General features: G+C 45.7%; 1 protein-coding gene across 2 annotated transcripts in view; it reads right to left on the bottom strand.

Moving 5' to 3' along the window:
- Nucleotides 1–225: 225 nt before the first annotated feature.
- Nucleotides 226–27,485, bottom strand: part of LOC139379662 (oxysterol-binding protein-related protein 8-like) — a 126,754-nt gene continuing 99,494 nt past the window's right edge. For both annotated transcript variants that reach the window (XM_071122485.1, XM_071122486.1), the window contains 19 exons: nt 26,384–26,464; nt 25,491–25,592; nt 25,016–25,219; nt 22,205–22,289; nt 21,670–21,832; nt 20,436–20,661; nt 18,932–19,116; nt 18,179–18,260; nt 17,821–17,919; nt 17,007–17,103; nt 16,650–16,748; nt 11,727–11,824; nt 10,941–11,030; nt 6,564–6,700; nt 3,440–3,625; nt 2,761–2,848; nt 1,856–1,961; nt 969–1,074; nt 226–800 (listed from right to left, as the gene is read on the bottom strand). In XM_071122485.1, coding sequence (XP_070978586.1) covers nt 665–800; nt 969–1,074; nt 1,856–1,961; nt 2,761–2,848; nt 3,440–3,625; nt 6,564–6,700; nt 10,941–11,030; nt 11,727–11,824; nt 16,650–16,748; nt 17,007–17,103; nt 17,821–17,919; nt 18,179–18,260; nt 18,932–19,116; nt 20,436–20,661; nt 21,670–21,832; nt 22,205–22,289; nt 25,016–25,219; nt 25,491–25,592; nt 26,384–26,464 — 2,370 coding nt within the window. In that variant the 3' untranslated portion in view covers nt 226–664. The remainder of the gene's footprint in view (nt 801–968; nt 1,075–1,855; nt 1,962–2,760; nt 2,849–3,439; nt 3,626–6,563; nt 6,701–10,940; nt 11,031–11,726; nt 11,825–16,649; nt 16,749–17,006; nt 17,104–17,820; nt 17,920–18,178; nt 18,261–18,931; nt 19,117–20,435; nt 20,662–21,669; nt 21,833–22,204; nt 22,290–25,015; nt 25,220–25,490; nt 25,593–26,383; nt 26,465–27,485) is intronic.

Raw genomic sequence — 27,485 nt, 5'->3', positions numbered from 1 at the left:
CGCTTAAAACTGTTCTTCTCCCTTCTCGTATATTTTTGAACAAGAGGTTCTACTCACAAAGGACACACCAAACAAACAAAACAAATGAACAGTCTTTAAAAAAAATAATTGAATGAAAGTAATTTTTCTTCAAAAGTCTCAGTGTAAAATGTTCCCTGTCGTTGGGGAGGCGGGTGAAATGCAAGGAGCGGTGTCCGTTAGCAAAATAAAAAATGGCCACCAGATGTCAATCCCTTCTCCAAGGCCCAGTTCACGACATCATGACGCCGGCTAAGGCCGAACGCTGACCTCAACTTCCCTTCAGTCCTGGCCGGTGCCACTCCCCCTTTAAAAATACATGGATCTTTAAACAGGTACAAATAAATAGAAATTAAAAACAATTTCAGTTTTTTTTGAGGAGCCTCTTTCAGGAATGCTTGCTTTGGAGACGTGTGTGTGACAATGGTGGCCCGTCTGAGGACAGTGGAGCAGGGTCAACTCAGTAGAGAGAGAGAGAGAGAGAGAGGGTTGAGGCAGAGCTACTGGGTGCTCTTGAAGTTCATTCACTTCCAGACTGTTTCTCCTCCTTAACCTGGACAAACCCCCCCATCAGTCCTGTCTCTCTCTCTCCATCGGTCTCTCTCTCTAACTCCATCTGTCTCTCTCTCTGTCAGTCTGTCGGCTGCTACTTGAACAGGAAGTTGATGAAGACCTGAAGGAGGATGAGGAGGATGATGATGGCGTAGTCGCGCTGCTGCAGGAATCCACCCTCTGCTGCCGCCTGGCCCACTGTCGTTCGGGAGCGCAGCACACCGATGCTCCTGGAGATGTAGACGCACACACGCAGACAGAGTCAGCGAGGGCTCAGTCACAGGAATTATATGCACAACCACAAACTCACAATGCATAAGTTGGGAACAATTGAATCCTCACTCACTCAAAGACCACACGCACACACACTCAATGTCTCATGTTTGAACGACCCTCACTTGTAAATGTTCTCCTGTGTCTTCTTTATAGAATCAATGGCACTTTGAAGTTCACTAAGGTCTGGGCCCTTTTTCCTTAACCGGCTACTGTGCTTGCTTTTGTGTCCTGAAATACACAAACAGCAACAATCAGCTGTAACAAAGAGTCAATAACACATGTTAAAGTAAATGTCCAGTGAAAATGTCACTTTTAAAAGTACATTTTATGTTAACTTATACCCAAATAATGTTGTTGACTCGTCCTATAGTCGTATTGTAGGGAAAAAAACCACTTTGAAAACCTCCAACTTGCATCTCAAACAGACATGCTATTGCTTTCCATTTCCTCAGAATATGATGTCATACTCCTGATGGGGATGAGCTGACCAATCAGCGGTCTACTCTCTCTATTGACTATTTTTTTATGACTGGTATACGCCCACACCATTGTGCTGTTGGGGTACGCCCACACCATTGCGCTGTTGGGGTGTATGAGTGTGTATATGTATTGGGTGTATGAGTGTGTGTATATGTGGGGGGGTGTATGAGTGTGTATATGTGGGGGGGTGTATGAGTGTGTATATGTGGGGGGGGGTGTATGAGTGTATATGTGGGGGGGGGTGTATGAGTGTGTATATGTGGGGGGAGTGTATGTGTGTGGGGGTGTATGAGTGTATGTGTGCGCGTGTGAGGGGTGTATGAGTGTGTGTGGGTGGTGTATGAGTGTGGGTGGGGGTGTATGAGTGTGTATGTGTATGGGTGTATGAGTGTGTATGAGGTCGTTGTGTTGCAGCATTGGGATTGTATGTATATTAATGTGAGTGGTATTGTAATATTGTTGGTATGTGTGTGTGTGTGTGTGTGTGTGTGTGTGTGTGTGTGTGTGTGTGTGTGTGTGTGAGACGTACGCTCGCTGCCGGAGGAGTCCTGGCGGTCAGGTTCTGGGGAGGAGCAGCCACTCTCAGGTTTCTTGGGCTTGTCACTGTGCTTGTGCTTTCTTTTGGGCCCTGTCACCTACACACACCAAGGACACACACATCAACACAGAGCCACACACACCAGCCACCAAATCAACACACACACCACAGAGAAGACGACAAAACCAAAGATACCTACACAAAAACACTCACGCACCGCACACACACGCTTGTACACCTACGAACGAACACACAGAAACTACGTAAATAGCTGCAATTAGGAACATAACACAGACACAAACACACGCACGCACACACACACACACACGCACACACACACACACACAATAACACTTGCATCACATGCTAATCGGTAGCACAGTAATATGAGGCATGCGAGCGTGCCAATCGGCCACATCCAGTGAAACTCCAAAACAACCAACAACACAGTCAGTTGCAACTAAAATTAACCAAATGAACTAACCAACCAAGCACCTATTAAAGCACTTAAAGCGCTCGGAGACATCAACAACCAGCCTTCTTAAAAAGGAAAACAGAATGATCCAGAAATCATCTAAAAAATGACAACAACCAACATGGCGGTAGGTGGTGGGGAAACAGTCAAAACAAAATGGCTGTACGAGACAACAGGCTGGGCGGCGTGGCCCACACGGAACAGAAGCAGCCGCAGGCGATGGTTGTGAATGGAGCTGGAGAAGACTTTTAGAGCAAGCTGCAGTGGTGGCTGGTGACAAACTGAAGTGGAGGAGGTGGAGTAAAAAAGTATAAAAACAACTCAGGGAGCGCTGTTCGGTTGGCCAACCTACCTGGCACTTGCAATTGCCATCCCTCCTGGGGCCCTGGTTACTGAGACTAATTACACTGGCAGAACGTACCATAGGGGTGCGGTGCCGCACTTTAGTCTGGATCCAGCCGTCTTTCTCAAACTGAATCATATCATTCAGCGGATCCCACGGCCGGGTGCTGCGGACACACACACACACACACACACACACACACACACACACAGAGAACATTACATAAGCAGATATTACAGTCTGTTGGTAATGTTATGCCAACATGTTGTTGTAACACCAGGTCCATCCATTAGGTGTCACAATCCTCCTGTTGATCAGCTCTGGGGTCAGTTCAGATGCAGAGACTTGACATACATTACATACAAGGTTTTGATGCTACTTCTTGGTCGTCATAGTAATGGAAGCATTGGCAAACTAATACAGTCTAACATCTCTATAAACGTTAAAAATAACCTCAAGTTATTCCTGGCTCTGCCTGTCAATAGAGAATTTAGTTACATAACATCTCCACTAGATGGCTCCTCTCCTTTAATATATCAAGCTCCCAGACAGGCATCGAAGGTCAGTCTCACATTTCACCAACTCATGGCTAACATACAAATATGAGGGAGATAAGCTGATCCTAGAACTGTAACTTCTACTCAACTTCAACTAACGGGTCACGTACCAAATGGTACCCTATTCCCTATATAGTGCACTACTTTAGACCAGAGCCCTGTGGGGAATAGAGTGCGTGAATTAGAGATAAGAAACTCACTCGGCATATCTGTAATGCCACTCTCCGGTGACGGGGTCCTGTTCAAAGAGCCCGGGCGCCCAGTCCTCACACTTGGCCTTGCGCTCGCGGGTTGACTTCCTCTGAGCCTCCTCCAGGATAAACTTCTCATTGGTGGCCTCTGTCTGGTCCTTGTTGTTGATGGCCCTCGTTACATGCTGCCATAACCTGGGAGGACGGAGGGAGAGACAGAGGGAGAGAGAGAGAGAGAGGGGGAGATAGAGAGAGAGGAAGATATTTTTATTTAGAGAGAGATTTAGAGATATATATATAGAGAGAGAGATATACAGTGCCTTGCGAAAGTATTCGGCCCCCTTGAACTTTGCGACCTTTTGCCACATTTCAGGCTTCAAACATAAAGATATAAAACTGTATTTTTTTGTGAAGAATCAACAACAAGTGGGACACAATCATGAAGTGGAACGACATTTATTGGATATTTCAAACTTTTTTAACAAATCAAAAACTGAAAAATTGGGCGTGCAAAATTATTCAGCCCCTTTACTTTCAGTGCAGCAAACTCTCTCCAGAAGTTCAGTGAGGATCTCTGAATGATCCAATGTTGACCTAAATGACTAATGATGATAAATACAATCCACCTGTGTGTAATCAAGTCTCCGTATAAATGCACCTGCACTGTGATAGTCTCAGAGGTTCGTTAAAAGCGCAGAGAGCATCATGAAGAACAAGGAACACACCAGGCAGGTCCGAGATACTGTTGTGAAGAAGTTTAAAGCCGGATTTGGATACAAAAAGATTTCCCAAGCTTTAAACATCCCAAGGAGCACTGTGCAAGTGATAATATTGAAATGGAAGGAGTATCAGACCACTGCAAATCTACCAAGACCTGGCCGTCCCTCTAAACTTTCAGCTCATACAAGGAGAAGACTGATCAGAGATGCAGCCAAGAGGCCCATGATCACTCTGGATGAACTGCAGAGATCTACAGCTGAGGTGGGAGACTCTGTCAATAGGTCAACAATCAGTCGTATATTGCACAAATCTGGCCTTTACGGAAGAGTGGCAAGAAGAAAGCCATTTCTTAAAGATATCCATAAAAAGTGTTGTTTCAAGTTTGCCACAAGCCACCTGGGAGACACACCAAACATGTGGAAGAAGGTGCTCTGGTCAGATGAAACCAAAATGAAACTTTTTGGCAACAATGCAAAACGTTATGTTTGGCGTAAAAGCAACACAGCTGAACACACCATCCCCACTGTTAAACATGGTGGTGGCAGCATCATGGTTTGGGCCTGCTTTTCTTCAGCAGGGACAGGGAAGATGGTTAAAATTGATGGGAAGATGGATGGAGCCAAATACAGGACCATTCTGGAAGAAAACCTGATGGAGTCTGCAAAAGACCTGAGACTGGGACGGAGATTTGTCTTCCAACAAGACAATGATCCAAAACATAAAGCAAAATCTACAATGGAATGGTTCAAAAATAAACATATCCAGGTGTTAGAATGGCCAAGTCAAAGTCCAGACCTGAATCCAATCGAGAATCTGTGGAAAGAACTGAAAACTGCTGTTCACAAATGCTCTCCATCCAACCTCACTGAGCTCGAGCTGTTTTGCAAGGAGGAATGGGAAAAAATGTCAGTCTCTCGATGTGCAAAACTGATAGAGACATACCCCAAGCGACTTACAGCTGTAATCGCAGCAAAAGGTGGCGCTACAAAGTATTAACTTAAGGGGGCTGAATAATTTTGCACGCCCAATTTTTCAGTTTTTGATTTGTTAAAAAAGTTTGAAATATCCAATAAATGTCGTTCCACTTCATGATTGTGTTCCACTTGTTGTTGATTCTTCACAAAAAAATACAGTTTTATATCTTTATGTTTGAAGCCTGAAATGTGGCAAAAGGTCGCAAAGTTCAAGGGGGCCGAATACTTTCGCAAGGCACTGTAGATATATATATATAAGGAATGAGATGTTGAATAGAGGAGAGGAGAGTCAACGAGGGGAATGAATGAGATGAGGGGAGGGAGGAGGAATAAAGAGTCAACGAGGGGAAGGAATGAGATGATGAGGGGAGGGAGGAGGAATAAAGAGTCAACGAGGGGAAGGAATGAGATGATGAGGGGAGGGAGGAGGAATAAAGAGTCAACGAGGGGAAGGAATGAGATGATGAGGGGAGGGAGGAGGAATAAAGAGTCAACGAGGGGAAGGAATGAGATGATGAGGGGAGGGAGGAGGAATAAAGAGTCAACGAGGGGAAGGAATGAGATGATGAGGGGAGGGAGGAGGAATAAAGAGTCAACGAGGGGAAGGAATGAGATGATGAGGGGAGGGAGGAGGAATAAAGAGTCAACGAGGGGAAGGAATGAGATGATGAGGGGAGGGAGGAGGAATAAAGAGTCAACGAGGGGAAGGAATGAGATGATGAGGGGAGGGAGGAGGAATAAAGAGTCAACGAGGGGAAGGAATGAGATGATGAGGGGAGGGAGGAGGAATAAAGAGTCAACGAGGGGAAGGAATGAGATGATGAGGGGAGGGAGGAGGAATAAAGAGTCAACGAGGGGAAGGAATGAGATGATGAGGGGAGGGAGGAGGAATAAAGAGTCAACGAGGGGAAGGAATGAGATGATGAGGGGAGGGAGGAGGAATAAAGAGTCAACGAGGGGAAGGAATGAGATGATGAGGGGAGGGAGGAGGAATAAAGAGTCAACGAGGGGAAGGAATGAGATGATGAATAGAGGAGGGAGGAGGAATAGAGTCAACGAGGGGAAGGAATGAGATGATGAGGGGAGGGAGGAGGAATCAACGAGGGGAAGGAATGAGATGATGAGGGGAGGGAGGAGGAATAAAGAGTCAACGAGGGGAAGGAATGAGATGATGAGGGGAGGGAGGAGGAATGAGTCAACGAGGGGAAGGAATGAGATGGTGAATAGAGGAGGGAGGAGGAATAGAGTCAACGAGGGGAAGGAATGAGATGGTGAATAGAGGAGGGAGGAGGAATAGAGTCAACGAGGGGAAGGAATGAGATGATGAGTCAAGAGAGGAGGAATAAAGAGTCAACGAGGGGAAGGAATGAGATGATGAGTCAAGAGAGGAGGAATAAAGAGGAGGAGTGAAAGAAAAGAGTCTGTCTGTCTCTTCATACCTCTCAGACTCATAGTCTCCCTGGTCCTCAGGAGGCACGGTGCAGCGTGTCAGCCTGCTCTGACGCAGCTCTGCAGTGGGGTTCCAAAACGTATCCACCACCCCGGTCTTCTTATCGTTGATGAAGATTTCACTGTCCTGGAGGAGCCAGACACACAGGAAGACCCAGTTAACACAGTTAGACCGACCCCCATCTGACTTCCCAAAACAACCTGGCTATGTGCCCTGGTCAAAAGTAGTGAACTAAGCCTCCCGGGTGGCGCAGTGGTTAAGGGCGCTGTACTGCAGCGCCAGCTGTGCCATCAGAGTCCCTGGGTTCGCGCCCACCGGGAGGTCCGTGGGGCGACGCACAATTGGCCTAGCGTCGTCCTGGTTAGGGAAGGCTTGGTCGGTAGGGATGTCCTTGTCTCATCGCGCACCAGCGACTCCTGTGGCGGGCCGGGCGCAGTGCGCGCTAGCCAAGGTTGCCAGGTGCACGGTGTTTCCTCCGACACATTGGTGCGGCTGGCTTCCGGGTTGGATGAGCACTGTGTTAAGAAGCAGTATGGCTGGTTGGGTTGTGTATCGGAGGACGCATGACATTCAACCTTCGTCTCTCCCGAGCCCGTACGGGAGTTGTAGCGATGAGACAAGATAGTAGCTACTACAACAATTGGATACCACGAAATTGGGTAGAAAAAGGGGTAAAAATGTAAAAAAAAAAATTAAAAAAAAAATTAAATTAAAAAAAAGTAGTGACCTACTACTACTACTATTATGGGATGGAGGCAGTGGTAGTGATGTTTAGGTACAGCTAGCTAACTCAGACTGTCCTCCTAAACAGGCTGAGAGAGCTGCATTGACCGATCTGAGGACACACACGCACTGACACACAGACACACGAACACACACAGTTGTTATTCCCCAGAACCCGATGACACTAATGGCATAGAACTGGCCAGGGTAATTACCCAGAAAGCCAGGGGAAGTGTGAGATAGAATGATTGAGGTGATGGTTATGCAGGGGAGTTGTTGGTTCTAACATTTATCTGTCTGTCTGTCAGTCCGTGTCTGGCTGTCAGTCTGTGTCTGGCTGTCTGTCTGTCAGTCCGTGTCTGGCTGGCTGTCTGTCAGTCCGTGCCTGTCTGTCTGTCAGCCCGTCCGTACCTGTCGTCTGTCAGTCCGTGCATGTCTGCCTGTCAGTCCGTGCCTGTCTGCCTGTCAGTCCGTGCCTGTCGTCTGTCAGTCCGTGCCTGTCTGCCTGTCAGTCCGTGCCTGTCTGCCTGTCAGTCCGTGCCTGTCGTCTGTCAGTCCGTGCCTGTCTGCCTGTCAGTCTTGTCTGCCGTTTGTCAGTCCGTGCCTGTTAGTCTGTGCCTGTCTGTCGTCTGTCAGGCGGTGCCTGTCTGTCGTCTGTGCCTGTCTGTCGTCTGTCAGTCCGTGCCTGTCTGTGCCTGTCTGTCAGTCTGTGCCTGTCTGTCATCTGTCAGTCTATGCCTGTCTGTCATCTGTCAGTCTATGCCTGTCTGTCATCTGTCAGTCTGTGCCTGTCTGTCAGTCCGTGTCTGTCTGCCTGCCTGCCTGTCTGCCTGCCTGTCTGTCTGCCTGTCTGTCTGTCTGCCTGCCTGTCTGTCTGTCTGTCTGTCTGAGGCCCAGCTTGAGAACACAGTAAAAACCAGCTGGATCCAGCAGAAACCCAAATAACAAAAGATAATGATTATGATATACTGTGTACGCAGCCTGTCACCCTGACAAACTAACAGATATTATGATATACTGTGTACGCAGCCTGTCACCCTGACAAACTAACAGATATTATGACATACTGTGTACGCAGCCTGTCACCCTGACAAACTAACAGATATTATGATATACTGTGTACGCAGCCTGTCACCCTGACAAACTAACAGATATTATGATATACTGTGGACGCAGCCTGTCACCCTGACAAACGAACAGATATTATGATATACTGTGTACGCAGCCTGTCACCATGACAAACTAACAGATATTATGATGTACTGTGTACGCAGCCTGTCACCATGACAAACTAACAGATATTATGATATACTGTGTACGCAGCCTGTCACCCTGACAAACTAACAGATATTATGATATACTGTGTACGCAGCTTGTCACCATGACAAACTAACAGATATTATGATGTACTGTGTACGCAGCCTGTCACCCTGACAAACTAACAGATATTATGATGTACTGTGTACGCAGCCTGTCATCCTGACAAACTAACAGATATTATGATATACTGTGTACGCAGCCTGTCACCATGACAAACTAACAGATATTATGATATACTGTGTACGCAGCCTGTCACCATGACAAACTAACAGATATTATGATATACTGTGTACGCAGCCTGTCACCCTGACAAACTAACAGATATTATGATATACTGTGTACGCAGCCTGTCACCCTGACAAACTAACAGATATTATGATATACTGTGTACGCAGCCTGTCACCATGACAAACTAACAGATATTATGATATACTGTGTACGCAGCCTGTCACCATGACAAACTAACAGATATTATGATATACTGTGTACGCAGCCTGTCACCATGACAAACTAACAGATATTATGATATACTGTGTACGCAGCCTGTCACCATGACAAACTAACAGATATTATGATGTACTGTGTACGCAGCCTGTCACCATGACAAACTAACAGATATTATGATATACTGTGTATGCAGCCTGTCACCATGACAAACTAACAGATATTATGATATACTGTGTACGCAGGCTGTCACTATGACAAACTAACAGATATTATGATATACTGTGTACGCAGCCTGTCACCATGACAAACTAACAGATATTATGATATACTGTGTACGCAGCCTGTCACCATGACAAACTAACAGATATTATGACATACTGTGTACGCAGCCTGTCACCCTGACAAACTAACAGATATTATGATATACTGTGTACGCAGCCTGTCACCCTGACAAACAAACAGTCTCAGCACGTATTAAACAGTGTCTCTGGCCATTGGTGCAGAAAACAACCCATTTTACATTTAATTGGTGACTTAAATCTACATACAGTTTGGATGCATTAAGCAGGTAGGTGAAAGTGCGTGTTCGTTCGGTGGCCTCCATTAAAACTTCATCAAGGTCAGGTCTCCTGACATAATTAAAGTCAGTTTGACCTTTGGGGTGGAAAATAACTTTGCATACTTTGAAACCTTTAAAAACTAATTCAACGCATGTGGGCTAGGGGGCAGTGTTCGGAAGTTCGGATGACTGACGTGCCCAAAGTAAACTGCCTGTTACTCAGGCCCAGAAGCTGGGATATGCATAGCTGGTAGCATTTGATAGAAAACACTCTGAAGTTTCAAAGACTGTTAAAATAATGTCTGTGAGTATAACAGAACTGATATGGGAGGTGAAAACCCGAGGAGAATCCATCTGAATTTCTTTTTTTTGAGGTCACCACCCATTCAAATGCTTGTCTATGGGACATTCAAAGGAATTCCTCCCAGATTGCAGTTCCTATGGCTTCCACTAGATGTCAACAGTCTTTAGAAAGGGTTTCCGGCTTGTTTTTTGAAAAATGAGTTAGTAATTGAAGTTTTTCAAGGTGGCTCTCATTTGGACTGTAGTCTTGTGACGCGTGGATGAGGTTGAGCACTCTGTTATTTATCTCCGGTATTGAACATATTACATTCCGTCTTAAATGTTATCGTTTCTTTACATATTAGGGTACCTGAGGATTGATTTGAAACGTTGTTTGACTTGTTTGGACGAAGTTAATTGGTCACTTTTTGGATTCCTTTGTATGCATGTTGAACGAGTGGAACGGGTGGATTACTGAATCAAAATCGCCAACTAAACAGACTTTTTTGGGATATAAAGAAGGACTTTATCGAACAAAACGACCATTTGTTGTGTAAATGTTCGGATTGCAAACAGAGGAAGATCTTCAAAGGCAAGTGATTTATTTTATCGCTATTTCTGACTTTTGTGGCGCCTCTGCTGGTTTGGAAAATGTTTTAAATGCTTTTGTACGCGGGGCGCTGTCCTCAGATAATCGCATGGTATGCTTTTGCCGTAAAGCCTTTTTGAAATCTGACAAAGCGGTTGGATTAACAAGAAGTTAAGATGTTAAATAATGTAAGACACTTGTATTTTCATGAATGTTTAATATTACGATTTTTGTATTTTGAATTTCGCGCTCTGCAATTTCACCGGATGTTGTCGAGGTGGGTCACAGCACCCCACCTAGCCCAAGGAGGTTATTAAAGAGAAGTGTAGGGTCGTGTTCATTAGGGCACCAACGTTTTCAACGTTTTCAACGGAAAACAAAAATAAGCATTTCTAGTCCCAAACTGTTTGTCAGTTTTCCTTCTGCTGGAGACATAATGAACTTACCCAGTGTCCCTCCAGCGTAGCCAGCACCTCCTTCCCCAGCTTGATCTTTCCAGAGACCTGGTTCACACTGTCATTGTTACCCAAGAACGGCTGAAAAGAGAGGGGGAGGGTGGCGCTTTATGTTACAGCCCTGTTTAACCTGGTTCTTACCTGCTATTTACATGGCATCAAAGTGGAGACATGGTAACCATGTTACATGGCACCAATGGATCATTTCTGGTAATGACCTCAGAGAATCCAACCGTCTTGGTAACTACCTGGTACCAAATGGGACATATTGATGCTTGTATCTCAAAAGAAACAACTGTATATATAGCTACTAATCTAACTATACTATTACTCTAGGTAGCTACCACTTCAACAAGTACTATCTAAGTATTACCTGGTAAGTAGAAGGCTGTAAAATAAAGTGTTCCAGAAAGGAGGATTCATCACATTGGTGTTTTGAAGTTCAAGATGCAGCACAGGGGTGGGTCAGGCAACCCTCCTCTTGGATAGGTACTGGGTATGCAGGCTTTTGTTCCAACCCCACTTTAAAACACCTGATTCAGGTGGTCCTGTTGAGCAGCTAATTAGCAGAATCAGTTGTGCTCCATTGGGGCTGGAGCCAAAGCCTGGAGGTGGGTCCTGTAGCTCTCCAAGATGAGGGTTGTCCCCCCCTCCCTCCCATCTACAGCTTCATTAGAGTTTCTAGGACTAAAACTGCCTAATGCAGTTTGAAGCTTTTGTTCATTAAAGACTAAAAGCCAAATGATTGAGGATAGAGAACAAGTTATTTCCTCCTACCTTGAGTTTGAACTCGAGCTGGGCACTGTATCCTGTCTTCTCACAGGCAATGGTGATCTGGCCAGCCAGCTCCAGAGTCATGGTGCCATACAGGATGCCTGAGAGAGGGAGGATAGTTACTATACACTACAGTAGAGATGGTGCCCTACAGAGGGAGGATAGTTAATATACACTACAGTAGAGATGGTGCCCTACAGAGGGAGGATAGTTAATATACACTACAGTAGAGATGGTGCCCTACAGAGGGAGGATAGTTAATATACACTACAGTAGAGATGGTGCCCTACAGAGGGAGGATAGTTAATATACACTACAGTAGAGATGGTGCCCTACAGAGGGAGGATAGTTAATATACACTACAGTAGAGATGGTGCCCTACAGAGGGAGGATAGTTAATATACACTACAGTAGAGATGGTGCCCTACAGAGGGAGGATAGTTAATATACACTACAGTAGAGATGGTGCCCTACAGAGGGAGGATAGTTAATATACACTACAGTAGAGATGGTGCCCTACAGAGGGAGGATAGTTAGTATACACTACAGTAGAGATGGTGCCCTACAGAGGGAGGATAGTTAATATACACTACAGTAGAGATGGTGCCCTACAGAGGGAGGATAGTTAATATACACTACAGTAGAGATGGTGCCCTACAGAGGGAGGATAGTTACTATACACTACAGTAGAGATGGTGCCCTACAGAGGGAGGATAGTTAATATACACTACAGTAGAGATGGTGCCCTACAGAGGGAGGATAGTTAATATACACTACAGTAGAGATGGTGCCCTACAGAGGGAGGATAGTTAATATACACTACAGTAGAGATGGTGCCCTACAGAGGGAGGATAGTTAGTATACACTACAGTAGAGATGGTGCCCTACAGAGGGAGGATAGTTAATATACACTACAGTAGAGATGGTGCCCTACAGAGGGAGGATAGTTAATATACACTACAGTAGAGATGGTGCCCTACAGAGGGAGGATAGTTACTATACACTACAGTAGAGATGGTGCCCTACAGAGGGAGGATAGTTAATATACACTACAGTAGAGATGGTGCCCTACAGAGGGAGGATCGTTAGTATACACTACAGTAGAGATGGTGCCCTACAGAGGGAGGATAGTTAGTATACACTACAGTAGAGATGGTACCCTACAGAGGGAGGATAGTTAGTATACACTACAGTAGAGATGGTGCCCTACAGAGGGAGGATAGTTAGTATACACTACAGTAGAGATGGTACCCTACAGAGGGAGGATAGTTACTATACACTACAGTAGAGATGGTACCCTAGAGGGAGGATAGTTAGTATACACTATAGTAGAGACGGTGCCCTACAGAGGGAGGATAGTTAGTAAACACTACAGTAGAGATGGTGCCCTACAGAGGGAGGATAGTTAGTATACACTATAGTAGAGATGGTGCCCTACAGAGGGAGGATAGTTACTATACACTACAGTAGAGATGGTGCCCTACAGAGGGAGGATAGTTACTATACACTACAGTAGAGATGGTGCCCTACAGAGGGAGGATAGTTAATATACACTACAGTAGAGATGGTGCCCTACAGAGGGAGGATAGTTAGTATACACTACAGTAGAGATGGTACCCTACAGAGGGAGGATAGTTAGTATACACTACAGTAGAGATGGTGCCCTACAGAGGGAGGATAGTTAGTATACACTACAGTAGAGATGGTAGCCTAGAGGGAGGATGGTTAGTATACACTACAGTAGAGATGGTGCCCTACAGAGGGAGGATAGTTAGTATACACTACAGTAGAGATGGTGCCCTACAGAGGGAGGATAGTTACTATACACTACAGTAGAGATGGTGCCCTACAGAGGGAGGATAGTTAGTATACACTACAGTAGAGATGGTACCCTAGTAGTTAGTATACACTATAGTAGAGATGGTACCCTACAGAGGGAGGATAGTTAGTATACACTATAGTAGAGATGGTACCCTACAGAGGGAGGATAGTTAGTATACACTACAGTAGAGATGGTAGCCTAGAGGGAGGATAGTTAGTATACACTATAGTAGAGATGGTGCCCTACAGAGGGAGGATAGTTAGTATACACTATAGTAGAGATGGTACCCTACAGAGGGAGGATAGTTAGTATACACTACAGTAGAGATGGTAGCCTAGAGGGAGGATAGTTAGTATACACTATAGTAGAGATGGTACCCTACAGAGGGAGGATAGTTAGTATACACTACAGTAGTGTGCAGTGTGAGGGTTTATTCCATTTAAATGAATTCCATTCAGGAAGTAAACTGAAATTCTGATTCCAATGTTCCCCGTTCTTTTCATATCGACTGAGGTGAAATGGTATTGACCCCAACCCTGGTAGTGTGTGAATCAGGACTGATTCAGTTAGTAGTGAAGTATATTTCCAGTATTACAGACTTTCCAGTCAGTCTGTATGACTAGAGACATGTTGAATCTACTTCCTATGTAGAAGAAAGGGACGTGTTGCTTCAGGGTTGGGCTCAAGAAAGTCAATTCAGGAAGTGATTTAAATTTAAAATCCAAAATGTTTAATACTTCTGACATAAACAGCTTCTCCTTTTCAGATTATTAAGAAGTCATTAAAAATAGATGGACTCTTTTAATTATGGAATTGTAATTTTAGTTACTTCCTGAATAGACTGACTTCAATTTGAATTGAGCCCAACCCTGGCAAGCTTGCAATGAACATTAGGTGGGCATATATAATTCTAAGGGTATGAACGTAATGTGTGATGCTTTCACAGTAAGACTCCAGTCAGCAAGAGGTCAGACCTTAATGCAATGTGTGATGCTTTCACAGTAAGACTCCAGTCAGTAAGAGGTCAGACCTTAATGCAATGTGTGATGCTTTCACAGTAAGACTCCAGTCAGTAAGAGGTCAGACCTTAATGCAATGTGTGTTGCTTTCACGGTAAGACTCCAGTCAGTAAGAGGTCAGACCTTAATGCAATGTGTGTTGCTTTCACAGTAAGACTCCAGTCAGTAAGAGGTCAGACCTTAATGCAATGTGTGTTGCTTTCACAGTAAGACTCCAGTCAGTAAGAGGTCAGACCTTAATGTAATGTGTGTTGCTTTCACAGCAAGACTCCAGTCAGTAAGAGGTCAGACCTTAATGCAATGTGTGTTGCTTTCACAGTAAGACTCCAGTCAGTAAGAGGTCAGACCTTAATGTAATGTGTGTTGCTTTCACAGTAAGACTCCAGTCAGTAAGAGGTCAGACCTTAATGCAATGTGTGTTGCTTTCACAGTAAGACTCCAGTCAGTAAGAGGTCAGACCTTAATGCAATGTGTGATGCTTTCACAGTAAGACTCCAGTCAGTAAGAGGTCAGACCTTAATGTAATGTGTGTTGCTTTCACAGTAAGACTCCAGTCAGTAAGAGGTCAGACCTTAATGTAATGTGTGTTGCTTTCACAGCAAGACTCCAGTCAGTAAAAGGTCAGACCTTAATGCAATGTGTGTTGCTTTCACAGTAAGACTCCAGTCAGTAAGAGGTCAGACCTTAATGTAATGTGTGTTGCTTTCACAGTAAGACTCCAGTCAGTAAGAGGTCAGACCTTAATGCAATGTGTGTTGCTTTCACAGTAAGACTCCAGTCAGTAAGAGGTCAGACCTTAATGTAATGTGTGTTGCTTTCACAGTAAGACTCCAGTCAGTAAGAGGTCAGACCTTAATGCAATGTGTGTTGCTTTCACAGTAAGACTCCAGTCAGTAAGAGGTCAGACCTTAATGTAATGTGTGTTGCTTTCACAGTAAGACTCCAGTCAGTAAGAGGTCAGACCTTAATCCAATGTGTGTTGCTTTCACAGCAAGACTCCAGTCAGTAAGAGGTCAGACCTTAATGCAATGTGTGTTGCTTTCACAGTAAGACTCCAGTCAGTAAGAGGTCAGACCTTAATGCAATGTGTGTTGCTTTCACAGTAAGACTCCAGTCAGTAAGAGGTCAGACCTTAATGCAATGTGTGTTGCTTTCACAGTAAGACTCCAGTCAGCAAGAGATCAGACCTTAATGCAATGTGTGATGCTTTCACAGTAAGACTCCAGTCAGTAAGAGGTCAGACCTTAATGTAATGTGTGTTGCTTTCACAGCAAGACTCCAGTCAGTAAGAGGTCAGACCTTAATGCAATGTGTGATGCTTTCACAGTAAGACTCCAGTCAGTAAGATGTCAGACCTTAATGCAATGTGTGTTGCTTTCACAGTAAGACTCCAGTCAGTAAGAGGTCAGACCTTAATGCAATGTGTGATGCTTTCACAGTAAGACTCCAGTCAGTAAGAGGTCAGACCTTAATGCAATGTGTGTTGCTTTCACAGTAAGACTCCAGTCAGTAAAAGAGGTCAGACCTTAATGCAATGTGTGTTGCTTTCACAGTAAGACTCCAGTCAGTAAGAGGTCAGACCTTAATACAATGTGTGTTGCTTTCACAGTAAGACTCCAGTCAGTAAAAGGTCAGACCTTAATGCAATGTGGGTTGCTTTCACAGTAAGACTCCAGTCAGTAAGAGGTCAGACCTTAATGCAATGTGTGTTGCTTTCACAGTAAGACTCCAGTCAGTAAGAGGTCAGACCTTAATGCAATGTGTGTTGCTTTCACAGTAAGACTCCAGTCAGTAAGAGGTCAGACCTTAATGCAATGTGTGTTGCTTTCACAGTAAGACTCCAGTCAGTAAGAGGTCAGACCTTAATGCAATGTGTGTTGCTTTCACAGTAAGACTCCAGTCAGTAAGAGGTCAGACCTTAATGCAATGTGTGTTGCTTTCACAGTAAGACTCCAGTCAGTAAGAGGTCAGACCTTAATGCAATGTGTGATGCTTTCACAGTAAGACTCCAGTCAGTAAGAGGTCAGACCTTAATGCAATGTGTGTTGCTTTCACAGTAAGACTCCAGTCAGTAAGAGGTCAGACCTTTGCAGTGGGCGTAGGGCATGTTCATGACGTAGTCTTCTCCTCTGTTGAGAAAGGTGAGCCGAGCCTCTCCGTCCAAAATGGCCGACAAGGAGTTTCCTGCAAAGAGACACATCGTCATGACAACACCCAGGAAAGGGTGTTAACACAGATATAACATTTGTTGGGTGTGCCTTTAAAATTATTATTATTATTATTATTTTTCAGCAGAAATGTGTTACCAAATATTCACTTCCCACTGTTAACTAGACAGGCCCGACGTATCTATCTATACGCATTTTCTGTTTGGTAGGTGTGTGTGTGTGTGTGTGTGTGTGTGTGTGTGTGTGTGTGTGTGTACATGAGTGTGTGTTGTACCGTAGAACTTGGACTTGGCCAGGATGCTTCCGCTGAGACAGAAGCCGTCCTTCCTGTTACTGACGTAGAACGCTGACACTGGAGGATGATGGGACACCTGACAGGGAGAGAAGGTGATTGGTCTAAGGTCAGGAGGACAGGTACTGGAAGCTAGCCCTGATCATAGCCAGTCTAACAGAAGATGTCATGTTGTAGAGTCTAGACCTTCTGAGAACCTATCACATTCCTTCTTTCATCCATCAATCCAACAACCCATCCATCCACCAACCCATCCATCCATCCGTCCATCCACCCACCAACCCGTCGATCCATCCATCCATCCATCCACCAACCCGTCCATCCATCCATCCACCAACCCGTCCATCCATCCATCCATCCATCCGCCCATCCATCCACCAACCCGTCCATCCAACAACCCGTCCATCCATCCATCCACCAACCCGTCCATCCATCCATCCATCCATCCGCCCATCCACCCACCAACCCGTCGATCCATCCATCCATCCGTCCATCCATCCACCAACCCGTCCATCCATCCGTCCATCCATCCACCAACCCGTCCATCCGTCCATCCATCCGTCCATCCATCCATCCATCCATCCATCCATCCGTCCATCCATCCGTCCACCAACCCGTCCATCCATCCATCCGTCCATCCATCCACCAACCCGTCCATCCATCCATCCACTCCCCCACACATCCATAATTTACATACTAATAACTACAACGTGAATCAATTGCTCAAATGTCAGATTAAAAACCCCAATCAGACAATCACATACTAGGGAGCAATCTCCCCTCCTGGCTCTGTTACCTGTTCAGAAATGTAGAATGTCTTGCTGTTGGTCTTGCTATGGAGCCACATGCAGCGGTAGGTCTCACCGATGATGGGGTTATATGGCTTCTTCAGGCCCTGGTTTTCAGAAGGAGGAAAAACTGAGCTTTAGATACGTCCGCTGAATGGTAGAGATACCGAGGGACATCTGGTCACATCCAGAACAGAGTGGTGTTCATTAGGCACCTAACAGAAGAAGTGGACTGAAATAGAGGGACTACCAGGTCCTATCCAGTAAGAAACACTTACGTTTCTTTTTTAGAAAAATGTTTTCCACTGTTCTCCTAATGAACATGACCCTGCTGAAACTGTGATTTTAAGTGAATGTTCTAATCACCTGTGGCTTTTTGTAGAATCCAGAGATATACCACTTCACTACTTTCTTCATCCTGTTGTAGGCATTCTCCTCCACAGCTGCCCTGGAAATGATCAACAACAAATCACAATGAGGACCTAAATCAGGTTAAAGATACATCTTTGAATATTTCTCTGTATCTTTGGCAGGTCTGACTGTACTGTCCTACTATATAAGACCTTTGATTGGTCAGCTTGGTAGTACTGTCCTACTATATAAGACCTTTGATTGGTCAGCTTGGTAGTATCAAATCAAATCAATTTATAAAGCCCTTTTTTACATCAGCTGATATCTCAAAGTGCTGTACAGAAACCCAGCCTAAAACCCCAAACAGCAAGCAATGCAGGTGTAGAAGCACGACTCAGAGAGGAAGTCAGCATGGTAGCAGTACTGACTCAGAGAGGAAGTCAGCATGGTAGTAGTTCTGACTCAGAGAGGAAGTCAGAATGGTAGCAGTACTTACTCAGAGAGGAAGTCAGCATGGTAGTAGTACTGACTCAGAGAGGAAGTCAGCATGGTAGTAGTACTGACTCAGAGAGGAAGTCAGCATGGTAGTAGTTCTGACTCAGAGAGGAAGTCAGCATGGTAGTAGTACTGACTCAGAGAGGAAGTCAGCATGGTAGTAGTACTGACTCAGAGAGGAAGTCAGCATGGTAGCAGTACTTACTCAGAGAGGAAGTCGGCATGGTAGCAGTACTTATTCAGAGAGGAAGTCAGCATGGTAGCAGTACTTACTCAGAGAGGAAGTCAGCATGGTAGTAGTAGTCGGACAGCTTGTCCAGGAAGGAGCGTGGCTCCAGGATGAAGGTGGGCAGGACCACTTTAGACAGGTCCATCCCAGGCCTGACCTGCTTCAGCAGCGTCCAGATCAGAGACTTATTCTCCTCCGACACCGTCTCTGTCTGGGAGGCCTCACCAGCCTGGGACACACACATATAAAGGTTTGGTGATTTACTGTACACACCACACACACTTTCATATTGCAATGAATTCTGGGGTTAGTCCTGACCGGGTCTTGAAGCCGCTTCAGCAACTGTAAAGCCAACATCGTAGCTGTTGCGCCAAGAGATCCACACCTGTTGATGAGGTTGCTAGGTGATGGGCTATGTAAGGTCACAGTATTCACATAGGGTTGGAGTATATGATATGACTATATGATACAAGCACATTATGGAGTTGCTCCAACGTGATATTATTCAGTATGAACATCTCTCCGGTCTGAAAAACTTCATCAGTTATCAATCAGTTCATTATTCACATCTTTGCTCTTCCCATTTCATCATCTGCTGGCTGTATAATTCCAGCTATCGAAAATGACAATTCTAATTCACCACAGAACAGCTGGGAGGGATTTCACGCAGGCAGGCATACAAGCGCAAACACCCCCCCCTTTCAACTATAATTTCTTCATGCCCTGCCTGTGGCACTTGGCTAAGGCTATAATAATAGGGCTGAAGATTTCAGAATCATGAACAAATTATTGACGAAGCTCCATCAAACCTCTGAAGACTTGTTGTAAGTCCAATCCTAATGGAGTACGGTCTTGTCACGTATAACATTCTACATACTGCAGCAGAACTGTGGCAGAAGAGATGCACGTCCTGATTACTTGTCTATTGCAATTTAGGTTCCAACGTGTCAGAATAAAAGAGGTTAGACAATGGGACATAAGACAGAGATAGAGGGTTAGAGAGAGATCACAGACAGGCTGATTTAAGGGCTGTCTGAGGCGTCACTCTGATGACTGCTGCCCACACACACCACTCTTGATGGACGCCTCGACTCTGCTCCTTTCACTTCTCGTTCACAAAGTGTGGCGGCAGCTAGCCTAGCGGTTAAGACTGTTGGGCCAGTAACTGAAATGTCTCTGGTTCGAATCCTCGAGCTGGCAAGGTGGAAAAATCTGCCGTTCTTCCCCCCACACCTCTCTGATTCAGAATTCATTCAGTTCCCAGTATCATCTAACTCTTCCTCATCTTAAACGAAGGTTTATCAAGTGTTCCCACTGTGTTCAAGGAAATGCCACTTATTTTCTCTTAAGAATATTCTCTGAGGTCTTAAATCTTAAAAAATAACAAATCAAGCTGATTCTCTTCAATGTTACTGAGTCAAACTTTCCTTGGGGGAAAATTCTCACATCGCTTGTCCAATCAGATGCATTTATACAGAGTAAGCTGGGCTCAGTCCCCCTGACCAATAAGAGCCAGCGGTACTGACTACGCTCATCATCATTCCTCACCTCTCCCAGCTCCTCGTGGGACTGTTCCAGGTACGGAGTCTCCCGCAGGGCCTCATTGGGGTCAAGGTCAATGTAGGAGTCATCCTGACGTTCCGACGTGTCACTGTCACTCTCCTCGCTCTTCCCCAGACCCTCCACGTCTGACTCCTCGTGGTCCTGCTCCCCCTCCCGGTCCGACTTGTCTGAGTACAGGTCAGGGTCCTTGAACTGGTCACTGTCGTTGAACCTAGCGGGAATAACAAGGAGGATGGATTCAAAGGACAGTTCACACTAAACACTTTTTCTGCAAAACACAATCATCACAGTTTTTGCTCTGCACTGAAAGTGCATCTAGAAAACCTGACTGCTGCTGAAATGCAAACCAAATTGGTATTGTACTAACAGTGGACTAATGAACAAAATACTGAAAGATAACTTGCCATTACCACTACCAATAGCACGGTGCAGGAATACAGAGCTCCTCATGCCTTACAGTACGGGCTGGGCTAGAGCAGAGAGACCGTACTGTAGGCTGGACTAGAGCAGAGAGACCGTACTGTAGACTGGGCTAGAGCAGAGAGACCGTACTGTAGGCTGGGCTAGAGCAGAGAGACCGTACTGTAGGCTGGACTAGAGCAGAGAGACCGTACTGTAGGCTGGGCTAGAGCAGAGAGACCGTACTGTAGGCTGGGCTAGAGCAGAGAGACCGTACTGTAGACTGGACTAGAGCAGAGAGACCGTACTGTAGACTGGGCAGACTCACTGGAAACCCTGCATGTTGTGCGCTCTCAGCAGAGCGAGAGACCGTACTGTAGGCTGGACTAGAGCAGAGAGACCGTACTGTAGGCTGGGCTAGAGCAGAGAGACCGTACTACTGTAGGCTGTTGTGCGCTCTCAGCAGAGCGAGAGACCGTACTGTAGGCTGGACTAGAGCAGAGAGACTAGAGAGACCATACTGTAGGCTGGGCTAGAGCAGAGAGACCGTACTGTAGGCTGGGCTAGAGCAGAGAGACCGTACTGTAGGCTGGACTAGAGCAGAGAGACCGTACTGTAGACTGGGCTAGAGCAGAGAGACCGTACTGTAGGCTGGGCTAGAGCAGAGAGACCGTACTGTAGGCTGGACTAGAGCAGAGAGACCGTACTGTAGGCTGGGCTAGAGCAGAGAGACCGTACTGTAGGCTGGGCTAGAGCAGAGAGACCGTACTGTAGACTGGACTAGAGCAGAGAGACCGTACTGTAGACTGGGCAGACTCACTGGAAACCCTGCATGTTGTGCGCTCTCAGCAGGCTGTAGAAGTTAATTTGGGAGCTCTCCCCGGCCGTGCTGGCCAGCTCCTCCTTGCCCTCGCGGATCATGGTCCGCTTCAGGAGGCCGGAGCACTTCAGAGCCAGCTCCAGAGCATCCATCCAACAACGGCCTGGTGGAGAGGAGACAGGGGAGTTGACAGGCTACACTAGAGTCCTACACACATACAGATAACCACACACACATGGAAGAACACACATACAGATAACCACACCCACATGGAAGAACAGGAAACACATACAGATAACCACACCCACATGGAAGAACACACATACAGATAACCACACCCACATGGAAGAACACACATACAGATAACCACACCCACATGGAAGAACACACATACAGATAACCACACCCACATGGAAGAACAGGAAACACTTGCACGCACGCACGCACGGAAGAACAGGAAACGCGCACGCACGCACGCACGCACGCACGCACGCACACACACACACAGCACAGATTGCACTAAAGCATTCAATACCGTCTGACTCAGAGGTGGCACGGAAGATGAGGTGGCTGCCGGGTAATGGCTGTGTGATGGAACCCACCGCCTCTCCTTTAGGACCCTGACACACGGAGAGAGAAGGGGGGGGGAGAGAGAGAGAGGAGGAGAGGGGGAGAGAGAGAGAGTGAGAGAGAGAAAGAGAGAGAGGAGGAGAGGGGAGAGAGAGAGAGAGAGAGTGAGAGAGAAAGAGAGAGAGAGAGAGGAGGAGAGGGAGAGAGAGAGAGAGAGAGAGAAAAGAGAGAAGGAGGGGGGGAGAGAGAGAGAGAGGGAGGAGAGGGGGGAGAGAGAGAGAGGAGAGAGGAGAGAGAGAGGGTTTGGTAAACATCCACTCTGGAACCTTATACTACCACTATGGCACTGACAGCTATCACCAAGCCAAAGCCCATGGGAAGGTGTGTGTGTGTATGTGTGTGTGTGTGTGTGTGTGTGCGTGTGTAGCTGAACATGACTCCTCACATTCCCCTAGGGTGAAAGAATGGGTCCTGTTGGCAAGTCCCTTTGACAACACTGATGTCCAGTTTGGCCGTCCAATAGGGAGGGTGCTTTGTTTAACAATCCCTTTATTGATTGGTTGGATGGTCATTCATATGGTGTGCATGCATCCTAATGGCACCATACTCTGGTTCTTATTATGTAAATATTCTGTAAGTAAGCATTTCACGTTAAGGTCAACACCTGTTGTATTCGGCGCATGTGACAAATAAAATATGATTTGATATTCCTATTAAGTGCATTACTTTTGACCAGGGCCCATTGTGACATGTCGTGCGTACTAAAGACAAAAGGTTTAGGGCAGGGTTCCCCAACTGGGGCCAGCAGGTGGCTTTATTTGGCCTCCCAAACATTTTTGAATTAAAACAAAATAGAGATATTCTTTACTGTTGGACATGAAATAATGGAAATCAGCTCCAATTGATTTTTATTTAGGAAATCTGTTCTCAAGTATAAAATAGAGATGTGATCGTAAGCAGATGTAAGCAAGGTTTGAAATGATGATGTTTTAGTTAAATATTATATCTGTTTGGGCTTCTTGCGGTCAATTTGCAGTCTACTAATTATTAGTAATTATGTTCCGACCCCCCGACCAGTCGCTCAACAATAATAAAAGCATCCCAGGGCTGAATCTAGTGGATGATCCCTGGTCGATGGGGTATCGTTACACTGTCACTACTACCCTCACTACATATTTACATGGTAGATGAAACAGTGCTGTCACTCTAACTGAGATTTACACTGTGACAATTTCACACAGAGAGGAACCTAATGTGATGAAGCAGGCAAAACATGCAGCGATTATTATTTGAAATGTGAAGAACCTTCAGCTAGACTATTTAAATGTTAATTGTGTGCATCATTATGTTCACATTCTTATTGACATGGGAGGAAAAGGGGGTATTTAATTGAAACGAAAGAAGCAGAACTTTGACCTGGATGTGAAGGATGGAGCGCGTCTGGCTAATCAAAAGGTTTAATCTTGTGGTAATTGAATAGTCTTGAGCACCAGTCTCTTTAGCTAACCTTGCACTCCTTGCCATTGGCAAAGACATTGGCTTTTCGGCAATCTCGACGTTCAATATGCGCTCTATTTACAGCAGAGGTGCTCATAGACGGGTTAGTTGACAACATCACGAAAACAATGTGCATGCTTCAATGGGGCAGAAGTCTGTGAGATGTTGAGATTCTGGAAGGTCAAATAGCGAGCTACAATGACAAGAAGCTACCATGTGGGGAATTGTAACTGGCTCGTTTCAGCTTATTTCTTGATACCATATCTTGTTTTGAGGTGTTTTGACTGATTTCATGGCAATGCTAATAGGGCACAAATGTGCTATCTAGCTAAACAACAACTTTAACAATATATATGAGAGACAAGTGCTCGTTTTGCAAATGTATTTGTTCTCAATAAACACTGGAGCTGAACTATAGTTAACATGTGGTCAACAATCTAATCCAACCCGTCTGTTTGTCCCATAGTTGTGCAGGCGACCCTTTTGTTTCTAAACAACCAACCCCTCTATTGGTGGTTGGAAATAACATGAACATTTTCCATGAAAACATGTGGAGCCTCGAAAATAGAATATGAATTTAGAACAAAGTCAAAAACAAACATTAAGCTGTTAGCTAGACAAGTTGTTGTACTAAGAAGTTTTGTGGTTGGAATTACAGTATGTATTTAGTTGGAGAATTTAGATGTGAGCCAGCAACTTTTGAAAGACTGGTTTTGTTTGGACAAACAAAACACGGTTGCTTAGCAACACGATACACACAGGATACAAACTCGGCAACAGGATACAAACTCGGGTAGCTGTAAAAAGGATGGAATCAGGATCAAGAGAAAATGATTGAATGTTCACAAGTGAAGATGGCAGAAAGGCCATGGAGTAGGGAGTGGATTAGCTAAAGAGAGCGGTACTCAGGTTAGTCAGTTAATGTCTGAACAAAAATGTACTTAGGCAGTATTATACCAGAGTATTATACCAGTGTGCAGACAGATTTCTGTTTTTGTTCTACATTATCCTGTCTGATCCAGCATTTGGGACAAGGGGCTTTTACAGATGTGCACATACCACTCCATTAGATGAAATCATGTCTCCTTTACCTAAAGGCCATTGTGCAGGTCTACTAGAAACTCTATCGCTCTCCATCTTATCATCATTATTATCTGAAGTTGTGGAAGCCATCGCCCAACAGATCACCTTGAATTAGTTGTTGTTGTTTTTAAAAGAGACTTTGAGACGCTGTTCTAATGAAAAGCTCTATATAAAATAAATGTACTATTTTTATTACCTTGACTGCCCAGATGGACTGCTCCAGCGGGTGGAAGAGTTTGAAACAGAAGCCGTCCTTCTTTGAGGGTCTCTCGATGAGCTCGCAGGCGTTGAGCAGCACCGTGCCCACCCACTGGCCGTTCTTATGGGTCTTGTAGATGAGAAGAACCCCCGGCTTCAGCACACACCACAGCTTGGTCCAGCTCTTCAGAGTACCCCGGATCTGAGGAGCAGACACGTGGCCAAACACACACACTCAGACATAAAATACACCAAATATCATCATGTCAAATAAACTATGTTAAAATATATATTTATTTTGTTGGAAACTTCTATCAACAAGGGCACTTGTGAAAATTCTGGAGAAACTTCAATAGATTATAGCAGATTCTTATGGCTTTATAGTTTGTTGCATGTAAAGTAATATTCAAGTAATTGCAGAACATGGCCCACGTTGTGTACAGTCCAGAAACAAGAAGCAGGGCAAGTCGAACCTTGAGCCAGTCAGCCATGACAATAACAGAGGGGTCTGTGATGGTGCTGAGGAGCTCCTTGGTGGCTCTCTTCTTCTCCTCACGGTAGTTCTTCTTCTGTACCTGCAGGGGCCACACACAAACATCACGCTACAGTGTTTCCCCTAGCTGTACCTGGAGGGGCCACACACAAACATCACGCTACAGTGTTTCCCCTAGCTGTACCTGCAGGGGCCACACACAAACATCACGGTACAGTGTTTCCCCTAGCTGTACCTGCAGGGGCCACACACAAATATCACACTACAGTGTTTCCCCTAGCTGTACCTGCAGGGGCCACACACAAACATCACGCTACACAGTGTTTCCCCTAGCTGTACCTGCAGGGGCCACACATAAACATCACGCTACAGTATTTCCCCTAGCTGTACCTGCAGGGGCCACACATAAACATCACGCTACAGTATTTCCCCTAGCTGTACCTGCAGGGGCCACACATAAAGATCACGCTACAGTGTTTCTCCTAGCTGTACCTGCAGGGGCCACACACAAACATCACGCTACACAGTGTTTCCCCAAGCTGTACCTGCAGGGGCCACACATAAACATCACGCTACAGTGTTTCCCCTAGCTGTACCTGCAGGGGCCACACACAAACATCACGCTACACAGTGTTTCCCCTAGCTGTACCTGCAGGGGCCACGCATAAACATCACGCTACAGTATTTCCCCTAGCTGTACCTGCAGGGGCCACACATAAACATCATGCTACAGTGTTTCCCCTAATGTCTAGAGTCCTGTCCAGGGGTTGTACTTCTACATCAAGCTGCCTCACGCAACAGAAACAGGGCCGTTCTGACAAGCTACTTACTATAAGATCATCCTTAGGCTGGTCTCTGCTGTAAGTCTCTTACCTTGAGCGACTCCTTCTTGGTGAGCTTGTTACCGGACGACGAGACATCCTTGTCAGAGCCATTGTAGAGCTTGGACTCTGACTGTAGAGACATGGAGGAGGAAGTGAGCGTATAGTCAGCTGGGAATGGCTCACTAGTACCCTTCTAACCTGAGACAAACAGTTTCCATCTGGTGACACTAGGACAGACGTCTTACTGTATTACTGGATGTGATAAGCATGTGGGGAGCTGTCTGGCCCAAACTGGGGATCTGTCTGGCCCAAACTGGGGAGCTGTCTGGCCCAAACTGAGGTGGGTGGATGCTACACATTGGCGGTTGGATGAGGTGAGTTACCCCTCTTACTATGTAAAGCACTTTGAGTCCCTGAGAAATCATTATTCCCATCCAATAGACTGCTGTATTAGAGTTGTCTGGGCGCCACTCAAACTTCAGCACCAGTCTGATTGATTTACCCAATCATACTAGGTACACACACACACTCATCTGGTGTCTGGAGGCACCCTTGGCGTTTTTGGCTTCTGAGGTGAATGTCAAAGGAGCCTTGAGAGTATCCTGACACCTGGAAGACAACAACAGGCCTCCGATACCACCATGATAACAGCCCCCAATGGAAGTCCTGCAATAGTAATAGCAGCCTCAGTTGAGGCTACGACGAACAACGCTGTGGGCCTTACCTTATGCCCTGCTCAGCCTGTCAAGCCCTTTGTTTAGTCCTGCGCTAGCTTGGCTAACGCTAACCAAGGAGCTGGATTCTACACAGGCATGACTCTTAGCTGAAGCCAGGGCCTAATAGAGTTCCATTAGCAGAGAGTAGACAGAGAGAGCAGGGGGAGAGCTTCATGAGGCAGGGCCACTTAACGGCTCAGAAAAAACCTGGTAGGTAGAGGAGAGGGGGGGGGGGGGGGGGGGGGGGGGGGAGCAGAGGACTGGAGTAAAGAGGAGAGAGCAGAGGACTGGAGTAAAGAGGAGAGGACTAGGGTAAAGAGGAGAGGAGAAGACTGGGGTAAAGAAGAGAGGAGAGGACTGGAGTAAAGAGCAGAGGACTGGAGTAAAGAGCAGAGGACTGGAGTAAAGAGGAGAGGACTGGAGTAAAGAGAAGAG

Source organism: Oncorhynchus clarkii, chromosome 21 (assembly GCF_045791955.1).
Source record: "Oncorhynchus clarkii lewisi isolate Uvic-CL-2024 chromosome 21, UVic_Ocla_1.0, whole genome shotgun sequence".
In the NCBI taxonomy this organism is placed as follows: domain Eukaryota; kingdom Metazoa; phylum Chordata; class Actinopteri; order Salmoniformes; family Salmonidae; genus Oncorhynchus; species Oncorhynchus clarkii.
This window is presented reverse-complemented; position numbering and strand designations above follow the sequence as displayed.